Source organism: Diplotaxodon limnothrissa, linkage group LG22 (genome assembly GCF_057381915.1).
Source record: "Diplotaxodon limnothrissa isolate DT_005_m linkage group LG22, D_limnothrissa_male_GT1.1, whole genome shotgun sequence".
NCBI classification, from domain to species: domain Eukaryota; kingdom Metazoa; phylum Chordata; class Actinopteri; order Cichliformes; family Cichlidae; genus Diplotaxodon; species Diplotaxodon limnothrissa.
Genome location: NC_140616.1, coordinates 27,977,471 through 27,991,993, shown reverse-complemented (window position 1 = coordinate 27,991,993; position 14,523 = coordinate 27,977,471). Strand labels below are relative to the sequence as shown.

General features: G+C 40.1%; 1 protein-coding gene across 1 annotated transcript; it reads left to right on the top strand.

Moving 5' to 3' along the window:
- The first annotated feature begins 22 nt into the window (after window positions 1-22).
- On the top strand, window positions 23-14,235 carry zdhhc18b (zDHHC palmitoyltransferase 18b). The gene is made up of 9 exons (XM_085345857.1): window positions 23-838; window positions 1,463-1,623; window positions 5,078-5,227; window positions 5,381-5,518; window positions 5,744-5,795; window positions 6,227-6,329; window positions 6,749-6,858; window positions 7,422-7,524; window positions 13,622-14,235. The coding sequence occupies exons 1-9, from the start codon at window positions 588-590 to the stop codon at window positions 13,976-13,978; spliced, it is 1,425 nt and encodes a 474-aa protein (XP_085201983.1). The 5' UTR covers window positions 23-587; the 3' UTR covers window positions 13,979-14,235.
- The last annotated feature ends 288 nt before the right edge of the window (window positions 14,236-14,523 follow it).

The following is a 14,523-nucleotide window of genomic DNA, read 5'->3' as shown; positions in this document are numbered from 1 at the left end:
TTACTTTGACAACACGGCTCGTTTTATGGCAACGTAGCTAAACAGCAGGTAGTCACGAATGTGTCAGGACTCCTCCTAGTAGAGCGATATGCATTAAAAATAACAAAGTTTTTGTGTTACATGTCATTTACTCATAAAGGACCGCCGGAGCTTAGCATAAAGGCCGGCAATAATCTATAAGTCGAGGAAGCTAACAAGCTAGCAGTGGTAATAGCACTTTGGATTTACTGTTGTTAAATAACTCCGCAGCTGGATGAGCTTGCTAGGATGAATGGGAAAGCTAAGAAGCTAACGATGGTCATTGTGTTATAGGTTGGATTTGTGCTGTCTTTTTGGAGATAAACTTTTATAAATAATAAATTAGGAGTTATGAGAATAAACAGATATGTAATTTCGAGCACGGGGTCTCGTGGTTATTTACAGCTGGATATCCTCGGTGTGGGATTAGCTTATTTTCTCCTTGGAAAGACGACATTCGCTCCTTTCAGCTACCTCAAAATACACGGGAGTCGGTGATGCTGTCGGTCGCTGGACAAATGCACCGGGTGTCCGAACTAGGACAGAGCGGCCAGACTCCGTTATAAACAATGAAAAACTGCGAGTATCAACAAATAGACCCGCAAGCACTTCCGACGCCCACCCCGACCCCTCAGCCTCATCATGGGAATGACACGGAGAAGAAGAAGGAGCCGAGAAGACCCAGGAGAAAGTGGGAAGTTTTCCCCGGAAAGAATCGCTTCTACTGCGATGGACGGATCATAGTGGCCCGACAGAGTGGGGTCCTTCCCCTTACCCTGGGTCTCATCCTCGTCACAAGTGGTTTATTTTTTATATTTGAGTGAGTTCGTCTTATATTATATGGTTCTGTAATACTGATTGCGAGTTCCGTTCAAAAGTTGTCCACAGATGATACAAAGCTGCTTTTTAATCGATATTTTAATGAACTGAGCCCTGTCTGGCGCATCAAATCTGTTTTATTTATTTATATTGTTTGTCTGTTTGTTTGTTTTTTCCAAAAGCAAGAGACTCGCTAACATACAGTTGGACTTAGCAGGATGATATTTAATGATGCAGATTGCTCAAAAAAACAAAGCAAAACAAAAAAAAAATACTGACCAAAGCGCATTTTTGACCCTGCACTGTATCGATATTTGTTTTAACCTGTGTTGCAATTATGTTTATTTTTAATGTTTTTTTTCTTAATATTTGAAGCTAAGTGCACATTTTTAAGAAGTAGTGCTTAATAATAGAAACAGGATTCTTTCTGCCACAGTAGAGTGAAAATGTGTTCAGTCTTCTGGGAGTTTTATGGCAATTAAAAGAGTTGAATGTTAATTAAAATGAGATCCATCAGTGAGTTAAAGAAAAGAAGAAGGTAGGCTCAGTTATATGTGACAGAACATTGTCTGCATCTTTTCCCAGTGTGCCTTGGTAATTACCCCTGCCTGTGTTTGTTTCTCAGTTGTCCATTCCTGGTCAAACACCTGACCAGCTGCATACCTGTTATTGGAGGAGTCCTCTTTGTGTTTGTGCTCATCACCTTGCTCCAGACCAGCTTCACCGACCCCGGCATCCTGCCCAGAGCAACACCAGATGAGGCTGCAGACATTGAGAAACAGATTGGTAATGTCTAACAGCTGCACTAGTAACTATGAGGTTGTCTGCAAGGCCTTTGAATTTGACGTCCCGAATTGTTTCCTACAGACTGACATTCTGTTGGAAACACTGCTGGATAATAGGAGGAGTGGGGCTATATGCACTTGAGTGTACTGTGCGCTAAACATCAGTCTCTGGGGCTGAAAAGGCTTAAATGCCCAATATCTGCAGTTCCTCAAATAGCCACTGGAGGCAAACTCCAAAAACAAGCCAACCCAATGGTGGCACTGAGAGGTCAAATGGACTGCAACTCAAGAAAAAGCCTGCATATAGAAAAATGCAGTAAAAGCACTCAAAATAAAACACAAGTGTTTCTGAGAAGGTGATAACGTGACAGACTAGCTGTGGCTGTAACGAAAACCAAAACATGCGATTTATACACATGAATCATGTGATTAGATAGCAAGATACATTTAAAATTGCCTCTATAGTTCCCCCCCCTCATAATAACTCCATGGTGGATGGTTTTTTGTATACAGTGCTTAACAAATGTATTAGACCAGCTGTCATAAAAACAGAAAACACAAATATTTTAGAAATTTGTCAAAAACTTGTTAAAAAAAGTAAAAACATAATATTATTTATTATCCATATTTTTATATCCAAATCAGAGAAGAAGTCAGAAGTGAATCAAACATTAGATTCAACCATTAAAACAATTTTTTTTTCTGTTCAGGAATTCAACTAAATAGCTAATTTGGCATCTCAATAAAAAAGAATAAAGGTGGATTAACATTGCAGAAATACAAAAAGGGATTTTGGTAAGCAGCTGTGAGGCATCTGTAGCATAAACCTTACACTGGGTGGTGTAAGGCTTTCTAATTATCAGCATACTGGTGGTAGGGACATGACCCTCTTGATTGATATGTCTTCTGATACAGAGAACTGTAGTCGATACATCTCGCCTTCACTACCTTTTGGTGTGTTTTCTGGTTGTTTCATATGATTGTTTGATAAATAATGTGCCTTCTTGTAAAGTACAGCCCGTCTAAGAAGTTTGTGCTTCGGATTTGGTGAGTAATATTTTAGTCTGTGCTGTGCTAGCAGATATAAGTGTGTTTGTTGTACGCGTGCAGTTTATGTAAGTAGCCTGCTAATCAAGCATGCTAGCATTAGTTGGTAACCTAGCACCCTGTTATACAGATTCTGTCAAACAAGAATGATAAGAATTGTTCTTAATAAATCAGCCATGTTGGTAATGATGGTGCTCACTGAGACACATATGGAAAAGGAAAAATTAGTCACCAAATATACTTGGTTGGCCTAAAATCTGTGTGCAGGAAATGCTGTCCAGTGTTGTCACATTTTTTCTCTTTTGGGATATTTCTGCACTGTGTTTTGGCTCTAAAGTTTCGTATAGGACGGGGAATCTTACCCATAAACCAGTACTGCTTAAACACAGGTTATTTTATTCCAAGTTATTGAAGAGTCAGTGGCCTTGACTTTGTTTTGATTAAAACACCATTCATAGTTTCAAGAGAATGAAAGCGCTGTTCTGGTGTGGCTAATTATTTATTCTGGAATCACACATGCGCGTACATTTTAATGGCTCAGTCACAATTTAAAATTCTTCAGGTCATTTTAATGATGCGGAAGTCATCAAGACATAAAAGAACACAAGTGGAATTTGCTGTGTAATAAACGTCATGTTGGCACGTTGAAAAGTGTCTGCTGCCTTCTAATTTTGGTCTGAAGTTTTCACTAGATTTTATACAGATTATTTTCCCCAATCTTTCACACCTCAGACCTGTTCAAAGCTCATCAGTTATGTTCACTGTCAGTTTTATGCCATGCCAATATTATTTTTACTTTCCATATGACTTGCATCGTTATAATGACCTGCATGTCTAAAGCTGGCTTTCTGTGCACTTTGGAAACTCCTACTCATGACCAGAGTTTAGGCAGTGGTGATGTAAGATCCACATGTTATCCAACTGAACTGTACTACAGCTATTTTTGAAATGAAGATTCTGGCGTGACTGTTGAACATTTATTTGGGCCCCAATGTTTCAGGAAAGATTCTGGAAAGCTCTCTTGTGTAGCTTCTTAGTTTGAATTAGCGCACGGTTTAGTATGGTATGGAATGGATGACACCGACTATTGTAAAAATAAAAATAAATAAAAAAAACCCCCATAAGGAACCATCTGTAAGTTGCGCAAAAAGAATAGTGGGTATTTCTTTTCTTTTTTTTTTCTATTATTTTTCTCATGTTGGTCAACCTCTCAGGCACAGTGTCCAAGTTACTGGGAGAGAGTTTTTGCAGGTTAGTCATTTTGTGAAAGATGACACATCATTTTCCATCTGCTGTTACGAGCTGCACACCTGACACCAGATGTCTTTCTGCTCAGGCTATTATTGGGCTATAATCCACCCCTCGCCCTGAGTAAGAGTGGATAAAAACGCAAGTTGTTACAACCCAGTGAAGTGGTCAGACCTGATTTTACAAGGATGTGAAGTGTGACAGAAAATGATTATAGGTTGAAATTGTGTACATTAAAACAGGATTCATACGTACACTATGCTTCATTGATTGACAGTGGGAGTACCTGACATCTGGGGTGTCTTTGCTAGTGGGATAGTCAAAGCAGTAACAGCTAGCCATTAACAAGGCAAGCTAATTGAGCTTTAATGATCACTTAGCATGAGTCACACTAACTGCCTGTTGCTAATGTTCTCCATTTTGATGCTGAATTACACAAACTTCCTTCATATTTTAATAACATGATGTGATGGATGGATTTGATTGGCTGCCATGGTGCTGGCATTGGAGAACTTTCTCAACTTTTAAGTGCAAGCACTGAAAGCAAAACAAAGGTCCAGATTCACAGTTTAGTTGTGCACTGCATTTAAAGTCAATGAGAGGTGTGGGGATTGAAGTTTGAAATGCAAATGTGTAAATCCCTGTTTTGTGTGCATGGAGACTCTCCAGGCACTCCAGGTTCTTCAAACTGCCCATAGACACAAGCAGTGTTCAGGTTCATTTGTGTTTCAAAATTGGCTGTAGGTTTGAATATGAGTATGAATGTTTGGCTCCATGTTCTAGCCCTGCGACACACTGGCCACCTGTCCAGGGTGCACTCCCCCCTTCCCCTGTGGGTTCAAGTCTGTAGCAGTGATTGAGGGAAAACTTTTTGAAATGATCTTTTAGAGCAATCTTCAAAAGGTTTTTAATGAGAAGCTCAAAGTACTGACCAGAGATGCGTGCAGCCCTAATGATGTGCACACATTGCTGATAATGTGATGGTATCCATTCACACTTTTATCGTGCTTTAAAGTGGTTTGTGAATGTGACACTTGTAAGTTTGCTGCCATGACTTTGATGGAAGTGGAAACTCGATGCTTACTGCAGCAATAACTGCACACCTACCTTAGATTTAAAGCACAACACTGTGTCCCTATTTTCACTGTTCTTCTCTGTAGACAACACTGGAAACACCAGCTATCGACCTCCGCCTCGCACCAAGGAAGTGCTAATCAATCAGCAGGTGGTGAAGCTCAAGTACTGCTTCACCTGCAAGATGTTCCGCCCTCCGCGCACCTCCCACTGCAGCCTGTGTGACAACTGTGTGGGTGAGCTGTGAACACACAGCGACACTGACATTTACAACCCATAAATAATAAAAAGAGGCTTCACAGAGCTGCAGAGAGCACACTTTTATATAGCTCAGTGCTCTAGAGTTTTTTTTAACATTCCTAAAATGTGAGTTGATCACTGTCTTTCAGAGAGATTCGACCATCACTGCCCCTGGGTTGGGAACTGTGTAGGGAAACGTAACTATCGGTTTTTCTACACCTTCATCGTGTCGCTCTCCTTCCTGACGGCGTTCATCTTCGGCTGTGTGACCACACACCTAGCACTGAGTATGTGGTTTTGCTCTGATCTGCAGGTGTTTCATGCTTGGGAAGTAGCCGGCTTCAAATAGCGCCTGCTTGTTTGTTTTGTTTCATTTGGACTGCCAGGCGCGGTTCACAACAGCAGAGCAGTTTAATGTCTGACAAAAGCCATATACGTGGATCAGCTCGGTCATTTCCCACACAAATTAAATTTTATCATCCTGAAATCCTGCTCACTTTCCTCTTTTTCAGGAGCTCAGGGCGGGAAGGGCCTAGTGTTTGCGCTTCAGGAGAGTCCGGGGAGATATCCTGTACCGAATAAGATTTTTTTACTCAAAAAACACAGTCAGTGACAGAAGTCGGATGAAAATCAGTCAGCTTGCATATGTATATATAACATATACATAGACACCATTGCCATCTGTGATCATTTTTCTTATTTGTACTGTTTTTAACCGTGTTTTTCTTCACTTTATATTAGGAAACAAAAATTACTGTAATCCGTAGGGAAGTACAGACTGAGGCTTTCTGGGCTGATATCAGGTTCTAAATAACAATTTGGCAAATATCCAGTGCTCGAATGGGGATATGTTTTAGTTGATTAGCTGTTGTTATGTCTTATATATTTCTGGGATTGTGCCAGTGAAACAAATTTGGCACAATTTTCAAGCCTTTTGTTTTTTCTTATGTAGCCAGTGTTTTGATAACTTTGCTTTCCTTGACTCAGTCTTTCACTGCAGTGGAGCTGGTGATATGTTTCTTTTCAGTTTGGTCCATTTTGGGCCTCTCAGGCTTCCATACATACCTGGTTGCTTCCAATCTTACCACTAACGAAGACGTGAGTACCCAAAGCTGCTTTTATGACTCAGTTTGTTAGACGACATCATGTTATTTTGTTCATTTTGTGATGCTTGTTAAATCAAAGAAAATATACTCTGTATGTAATTTGTAAATATATTTAATATTAATTTTCTGTTAGTGTGGAAGTATATTTAACATTAGAATACTTTTAATTAACAATAACAATAGTAACAACAACACAAATATTAATACTAATATTTTGTTAGTAGTAAGGGAAATCTTGCAGATACTTTTGTATTCACAAAGTGAACAAACTCTACTTCCAAAATAATGTTTGGGGAAAAACATGTCATATGTTTTATATCAGAATCAGATCAGAATCAGAAAGACTTTATTTATCCCCAAGGGGCAATTATATGTGATTTGTTTTTATTTTTTATATTTATATTTTTTTAGATTAAAGGCTCCTGGTCAGGGAAGAGTGGAGAAGATGTTACAAACCCATACAGTCATAAAAACATCTTTATCAACTGTTGCTCGGTGCTTTGTGCGCCCATGCCGCCAAGGTTGGTCCTCTTTATGAATTACTCCTTCCATCATTAAATCTTTAATATCGAGTCCAAGTAACAAAGAGAGATGCTTGTGAGGATCCTTGTATATTAGTTTTAGCTATTTTATTACTAATGGGCTGTTTAAGATGGTGCATATTTCATTTGCAAGCATGCATACTTTATGAAAGAAGCAATCACTGATAATTTTAAATAAGTTTGTATGAGTTGATAAAGAGAGCGCAGTACTAATAAACCTGTAGCAATACATCAGCTGGATTGTGGCTATTTTTGAATTACAGAGCTTCAGTTCATTGTTTAATTGCAATTTAGTTTTATGTGTGTAAGTAGCAGCAGTTTAGTTGTCTCAACCACTTACTATTACAAGATAAAGAGTCTCAGATGGAAAACCAGACAGCCAAGAGAGTAAGTAGTTGGAGATGGCGGGGAGGAAGAATTCCTAATTCTTAATCTGTGATGTGCGTTCTGCATTCATGACAAAGATGACAAGATATTGGTATTAATGGAGGAACATCCTCGCCTCATAACCTGAACATTCGTATCTTTCTGTGCCATTTCAGCTTGATTGACAGACGGGGTTTCCTGCCGGCAGATGAGTCTGCCCAGACTGGCAGTGCTGACATCGAGCTGCCCACCCTGGCCGCTAAAAGCGAGATAAATGTGGTAGGAGCTGCTTTTGCATTGCAGAAATCCCCCTCTCCCGTGCCTGCACCCTGTGACTGCCACCAAAACTCTTTCTGTGCCTGAGAGAAACCTCGTTGCCTGCTGTAGCCCCAACCCAGCATCTGTTTGCTGCCTGTTGTTGACTGTCATGTAAAGGTTTGGTGTATTAGTATTTTAGTATTATTTAGTATTTATTTATTTATTGTCATTGTCAAGAACAATGAAATTGCGTTTGGGGCTTCCATACAACCCAAAAAAAAGAAGAAAATAATAAATACCCCTTAAAACCCAAGTGTACATATTTAACCCAGTGTGACTCCAATGCAATAAGACAATCCTTAGCAATAATCCTTAGTCAGAGGTTTATCGCACAGTATTATGCCTCTTATTGGAAGTTAAAGGGATAGTTGAACGTTATGGCGCATTTGTTTGGTTTGGTTGGTGGAGATTAAAAAAATGTTTTTTCTATTATTCTATTTCTTATTCTAGTAAAGAGCTGCAATGTTTTTAGCTCAGTTTTACTTATTAATTTATTATGATTATGAAAAACAGATAGGGTACTAGTTAGGAGTACTTACTTGCCACTCAACACCTGTTTTGGTTTTAAACTGAAAGCTGAAGGACCTAGAAGAACATCAAATGAAGAGAATGTATTTGGGGGCTTTTGAAGCAGTACAATCAAAGTTTGAAGACTGCTTAAACTGGGTTACTTTATACATTTTTAATATTTTATGACATTATTACATATCAACATTATTTTGAAACTGAGTTGTCCTATCTTTAAGAACTCCTTATTAACTAAATATAAAAAAATTCAGAGAAGTCTGTTTATGGTCTGTGTGTTTGAAAGATGAGAGCAGTAGTGGTAGACAAGTATTTTGGATCTTTAAATCGCTAACTGTCATTATTGGTGTTCCTATACTGGTTAGACTCTACAAAGGACAAACTGTTCTATTTGTTATATTCTACTAATTCTAATGGTTGCCAAACCATGTTTGTATTGATATATACTGAGGTGTCAAAACTCATCATTAAGGGTAGAGGGGGATGTCATCAAATGCAAGAGTTAAAGGAAGAGTCGGGGGAGGGATATAATATTTTTATAAATGATCGAGGGGCACAACCACACACATAGTCCATCCATCCACTTAATCCTTTTTCAGGGTCGCAGGGGTGGGGGGGTGGAGCCTATCCCAGCTGTGTTAGGGCGAGAGGCAGGGTACACCCTGGACAGGTCGCCATTCTAACACATGGACAACCATTCACACCTATGGGAAATTTAGAGTTTCCAGTTAACCTATCCCTACTAAGTGCATGTCTTTGGACTGTGGGAGGAAGCCGGAGTACCCGGAGAACACCCACGGAAACACAGGGAGAACATGCAAACTCCACACAGAAAGACCCTGGGCCCGACCTTCTTGCTGTGAGGCAACAGTGCTAACCACTGTGCCACCGTGCTGCTCATACATGATTTATGACTTCGTAGAGTGACCACTAGAGGTATGTTAATTGTCACAAAGTCCCTGTCCTGATGATATTGAGGTCTGCTGCTAGCAGCACTCTTTGAATCGCGCATTACTGAATAATTATTAAGTTGAATTGTCAAAGACGCAGACAATTAAATTAGAAAAAAGAAAAAAACTCATAAAGACCAACAGTAACCAGTCACCCAGTAACACCTCTTAATCTTGTTTGTTTCTTAAAAAAACAAAATGTTAACGTATTGATTTATAATTTTTGTTGAAGGCATATCTTAGAAATATAGATGACAAACATGAAAAAGTAGCTCTAATGTCCAGGTTTAAATAAGAGAACTAATGATGCTTTGGCAGGTGCGTATTTTAATTCAGGAAATAGTCAACTGAGGTCCTGCTGCTGTTTTTTTTTTTTTTTTTTTTTTTTTTAAACTTGAACTACTTTGTTAAAGTGTAATTTAATATGGTGTCTTTAGCTGTTGTTCAGCCATGTCTACCTCATGGAAATGCACACATAAAATTCTTCTTGTGCTATTTTTAATAGAGAGTACTACTCTCTGTATGCACATTTTTCCTCAGTGTTTACTTCTATGCAGTATCGTGTGCCAGCTCCGGGTGTTTAGAGAGCAGGAGATGTAAGAAGTGGGAAGCTCCTCATGTCCTTCATCTCTTGCTTCCCGTCATGCCTTTGTTTCATTTTTACGTGTTTTTTTTTTTTTTTTTTTACGACGTTTCAGTTTTTAGTATCTGTAATGTATAACATAAAATTTTTGTCCATGCAGTTCATCATGTGTTGTCATTTTTCATTTTGTTTCCATCCATCATCACCGTTTTCCTATCACAGTACAAGGAGACATACTTTTCTATATTTTTCCTACGAGACAAACCCAGAATCAGTCCCTCCCTGTGTGTCTGCTCACCCAGTGCTGACTCACTGTTCTCTGTGTGGTGTGTCTCTGTGCCTGCGTCCCTCCACCAACACTAGGAGGAGAAGTGTCTGGACTTTGCTCTGTCCTGCACTGGCTGATTAGCCGCTGTTAGAGCAAAGAAAAGCGAGCCTTGAGCTTGGTAAGCCTGTATAGAGAAAGGGAGAGTGAGTGCAGACAGCCTGTGGCCGCCGTTGTCTTTGCATGCCCCTTTGCTGGGCTGCTTTACTCCCGCATGGCTTTAACCATTGCCAATGTTAAATGCATTGAAGTGTATAATTGATCCCAGTAAAGGGTGCATAGTTACGGATCAAACAACTCTCTTGTGCTAACCATCAGACCGTTCAAAGACTGACAAAAACAACTGTAGGAAGATGTTCATTCAGAGGTCAGTGAAACATAATGACAGCCATTAAACCAGCTTCTTAAGGAATGAACTGCAGGGCTTTAACAGTGCTTAGAGACTTCCCATGTGTGTATAATTTTTAGGTTTAGGGATGGAAACAGTGTTGAAATATACCCATATGGTGACAGCACATTTTCTCGACCCTGAATTATACGTAGCGTATAAACTTTGAATACAAACTAGCATATGGAGAAAAAAAATGGTTTAGCATTTAAATGAAAAATTTTCCAGAGCTTATGCTGTTAAAATTCATTCATTTGTCAGACTAATTTACATTCAAGGCTAAAGACATTTTGAAGCGAATTCGGATGAATAGTTGCATTTAAAAAGTGCCCAAAGCAACATTTTATACTAAGAAATGATCAGTTCATGTAAAACGGGTTGCTCATAGTATCAAATATTATCACCAAACTGAACTTCCAGTCAGTTCTGTGCAGTTTACCAGCTCCTTTCAGCTCACTCTTTTGGTTTTACTGGTCTTAGTTTGGCTGAGCTAACTGCTACTTTCTATTTTCATTGTGTGTTAAATTGCTTTAGTAATAAAATGTACTTTTTAAAAGTACATTTTATGCTTATAAAGATCCCAGCCAATCTCTGTTTAATTCGGTGTTTTTTTATTTGGCGTCAGTGTAAAGCAAAGCATCTCAAGGCAGGTATGTTTATAAGGTAAAGGCTGTGTAACGTTACAGAGTGGGATAAAAACATCTGCCAACAAGCAGAAAGAAGTCAGGTTCAGGGTCTGCTGCTGTACTTGTAAACATTTACTGTTTTGAGCTACTGAACCTTTAATCTCAGTTCAGATCAACTTGGATGTGTCAGCTTGAAAATGTAAACCTTTAAATTGCAAAGAACCCACCACACAAATGCACGCTTGATAATGGATGCATTAACAGAGCCAATGCATCCAATCACTTCCCTTTAGCCAGCTTGTCCCAGTGGTCACTCATTGTATACTGTATATATATTGTATGTCTGTATATTACAGACAAGAGTTTTTCACATAAACCACAATTATAAAAGTTTATAAAGCATTTACTGAAGACCACTGACTGTAAACAATGCTCTGTTTTATCGTTTTGGTCGGGACGTCTTCGTCTGCAGATGGTTTAAAAAGCATAGAAGATGTTTGTTAAACTTCAACATCTCCCAGAAGAATCTTACAGTTTGTTTTCTCAGTGTAAAGCCTGACCTGAGTCTGATCCTTTGGGCAAGCGTGCAGGGATAGTGATATGGAGTTCTCTTTAATGGATCCAGCATGACGCGTAAGAAGCATCCACACTGGAAGAGCTAGCAGTGATGATACCGTAAAAGATGGACTTATCTTCCTGTTCTGAGAAATGAAGCCTTTAAGAGGACGTGAAACACTACACGTAAAAAGGCTAATCTACATCACGGAGCCCTGCTCTCAAAAACTGTCTGCGAGTCTAGTCACGTTTGTTAAATTCTTTACAGCTAACGGCCGGATTTTCCCATTTCAGTGCAGGAAGCCAAATAATGAAAAGCCAATTACTGCGAAAGAGACAGACAGTGAAAGTGGACAGTATATCCTCGGTTTCTTAACGTAAAACTCATTGTTGCAGCCAGGGACAGCACAAAAGTGATCCCCTTAAACCACAGCTGTCAAACTCCAGTCCTCAAGGGCTGGTGTCCTGAAACCTTTCTGTGTACCTGCTGCAACACACCTGAATAACATTAGGTCATTAGCAAGACTGTAGAACTTGACTGCACGATGAGGTGGCAATTCAGCCTTTTGATTCATGTTACAGCAGCTTATGAGTGAATGAAAATGGTGCAATAACAGTACAAGCTTTCAAACACTTACACTTATTTAAAATTGCTTGAGTAGGGTTAGGGGTTGCCACCTCAACATGCACTCAAGTTCTATAGAGTCTTGCTAATGACCTAATGTTATTCAGTTGTGTTGCAGCAGGGACATATTTAAACGTTTTGGGACACCAGCCCTCGAGGACTGGAGTTTGACACACCTGCCTTAAACTCATTTTTAGTTTTGGTGTTGTTATTTTTTGGTGGCACGGTGGTTAGCACTGTTGCTGCACAGCAAGAAGGTCCTGAGTTCAATTCCACCATCAGGCCGGGGTCTTTCTGTGTGGAGTTTGCATGTTCTCCCCGTGTTTGCGTGGGTTTCTTCCGGGTACTCCGGCTTCCTCCCACCACCCAAAGACATGCAGTTTGTGGGGATAGGTTAATTGATTAATCCAAATTGCCCATACGTGTGAATGTGGGAGTGAATATGAGCGCAAATGGTTGTCTGTCCCTGTGTGTTGGCCCTGTGACAGGCTGGCGACCTGTCCAGGGTGTACCCTGCCTCTCGCCCTATGAGAGCTGTGATAGGCTCCAGCGCCCCCGTGACCCTGAAAAGGATAAGCGGAAGCAAATGGATGGATAATGTTGTTATTTTTCTCTGAGTTATCGATTCTATGGGCTCAGTCACTCATTTTGGCAACTTGTAAATTTTGGTCATATAAGGGTCAAAAAGCAGGATTATCCAGAGTGCGCTCATTGGCTAAGGACATGTGCTGTTTGAACATGTTCTCCTCAAGGCTTCATAAAAGAATCTCACAAAACAGTCAGTGATGTCATAGTCACTATGTTCATCTTTTATGATATTTATGACAATAATGTGGGAACCAGAAGTAACAGAATATCAATGACATTCAGCAACTTTAACAGCGACAGGCAAAATAACTGCTGATGACATAAAGTGGGCAGGTTCTGAGTTAGACTTCTTACATTCTACTTGAAAGGTGGAAACGACTACCAGCGAGAGTGAAGGATACGGTTGACTGACACATGATGGAATGCTTTTAATGTTCACTAGTGACCAGTCGTCAGTGATGAAGCCACAGGCACCAAGCAAACTGCTTCTTGTGTGGACGCCCTGTTAAAGTCTGAATATTCTGGCAGCTGCTACTTAAACTTCATCAATCCTTTTTTAGAACCAGCTCTTGCAAACTATCACGCTTTGTTTTAGTGCCATTCTAAAAGTTTGGTGTAATAAATAAACAGGCTTCTTGGGCTAAATCAAATATGAAATGTGACTGGCCAGGTTCAATGTGCATGCCTATGCATGTCTGTGGCATGAAATATTTTGGATATCCTGCTTGAGATCACGTGTGGATCCTGCTTGCACTCCTAGTTGGCCTTTGACTCATGTTATATTTGCTGAAGTAATTTCAGAGAGTGATGTGTTCCCTGTTAATATCACTAGCTTGTTTTGTCACTTGTTTTATTACTTTTTTTACTTCCTCTTTCTTGCACTGCCCTTGCAGTGCACACAGGGAACTAAAGGTCTGCTAGAATCGGCTGCGCTTTCTCCGCTCCTGTCCACCTCGTGTCCTCAGGGGAAACCTCAGAATGCTCATTCCTGCCCAGAAACCAGCCCAGCGTTGAACTCTGACCCCACATCGGAGTTCTCTAAAGGCTGCAGGGGTAACCATACGTCCAGCTCCCATGGCGATACTTCTCGTCCACGTCACACCAAAGCTCGCTCAAAGAAATGCAGACGAGAGGCTCTGCATATTCCCAACCCTGCATTTGATGTCCCAGTTTCCCCTACCTCTCCGGACGCTGCCCCTGACTCCAAAGCCAGGAGCCACAAAGGAGGCAGCCTCACCCCGTTGCACTGACTGTCTTGAATGATGTTTTTCACAAGTCAAACACTGTTTGAGGCTTGCATGCTGTAACACAGTCAGATCCAAGTTATATGATTTTTTTTGTTTGGTTATTCCTGTTGGTTCTCTGAAACTCCAGGAGCGTTGAAGATGTTTGGTCACTGAGTAAGACAATCACAGTGGAAATAGGACAGATTTGATGAAGAGGATTCTAGATGCAACATAGCGTTGGTGTAGAGAAAAGTTCTAAGAAGGTTTGTGAGCCGTAGATTCTTGTGTAAAAAAACAAATTTACCAGCATGTCAGATTTCACCAAATTTGTGAAACAGCGGCTTTAATGTATCAGGTGGATGGAAGCTCTGAATTGTGTATATCTATAAAGAGAGGATCCTTGAAGGGAAAATCCACCCGAAAATGTTCACATCTCAAGCTGTACAGGCAGTGATTAATGGAACAAGTCGCAGGACTCGTTGACTAAAGCACTGTCCTCAAAACACTTTCATGTGGAATCACCCGTTTAGCTCACTGGGTTAAGCAGGCAACCCATTTGCCTCAAGACA

Excerpts from the sequence above, each read along its gene's own strand:
- zdhhc18b (XM_085345857.1), top strand. The coding sequence starts at position 588 with ATGAAAAACTGCGAGTATCAACAAATAGACCCGCAAGCACTTCCGACG. Across the intron at positions 839-1,462 it reads GGTTTATTTTTTATATTTGA|TTGTCCATTCCTGGTCAAAC; the intron begins GTGAGTTCGTCT and ends TTTGTTTCTCAG. Across the intron at positions 5,796-6,226 it reads CTTCAGGAGAGTCCGGGGAG|TGCAGTGGAGCTGGTGATAT; the intron begins ATATCCTGTACC and ends TCAGTCTTTCAC.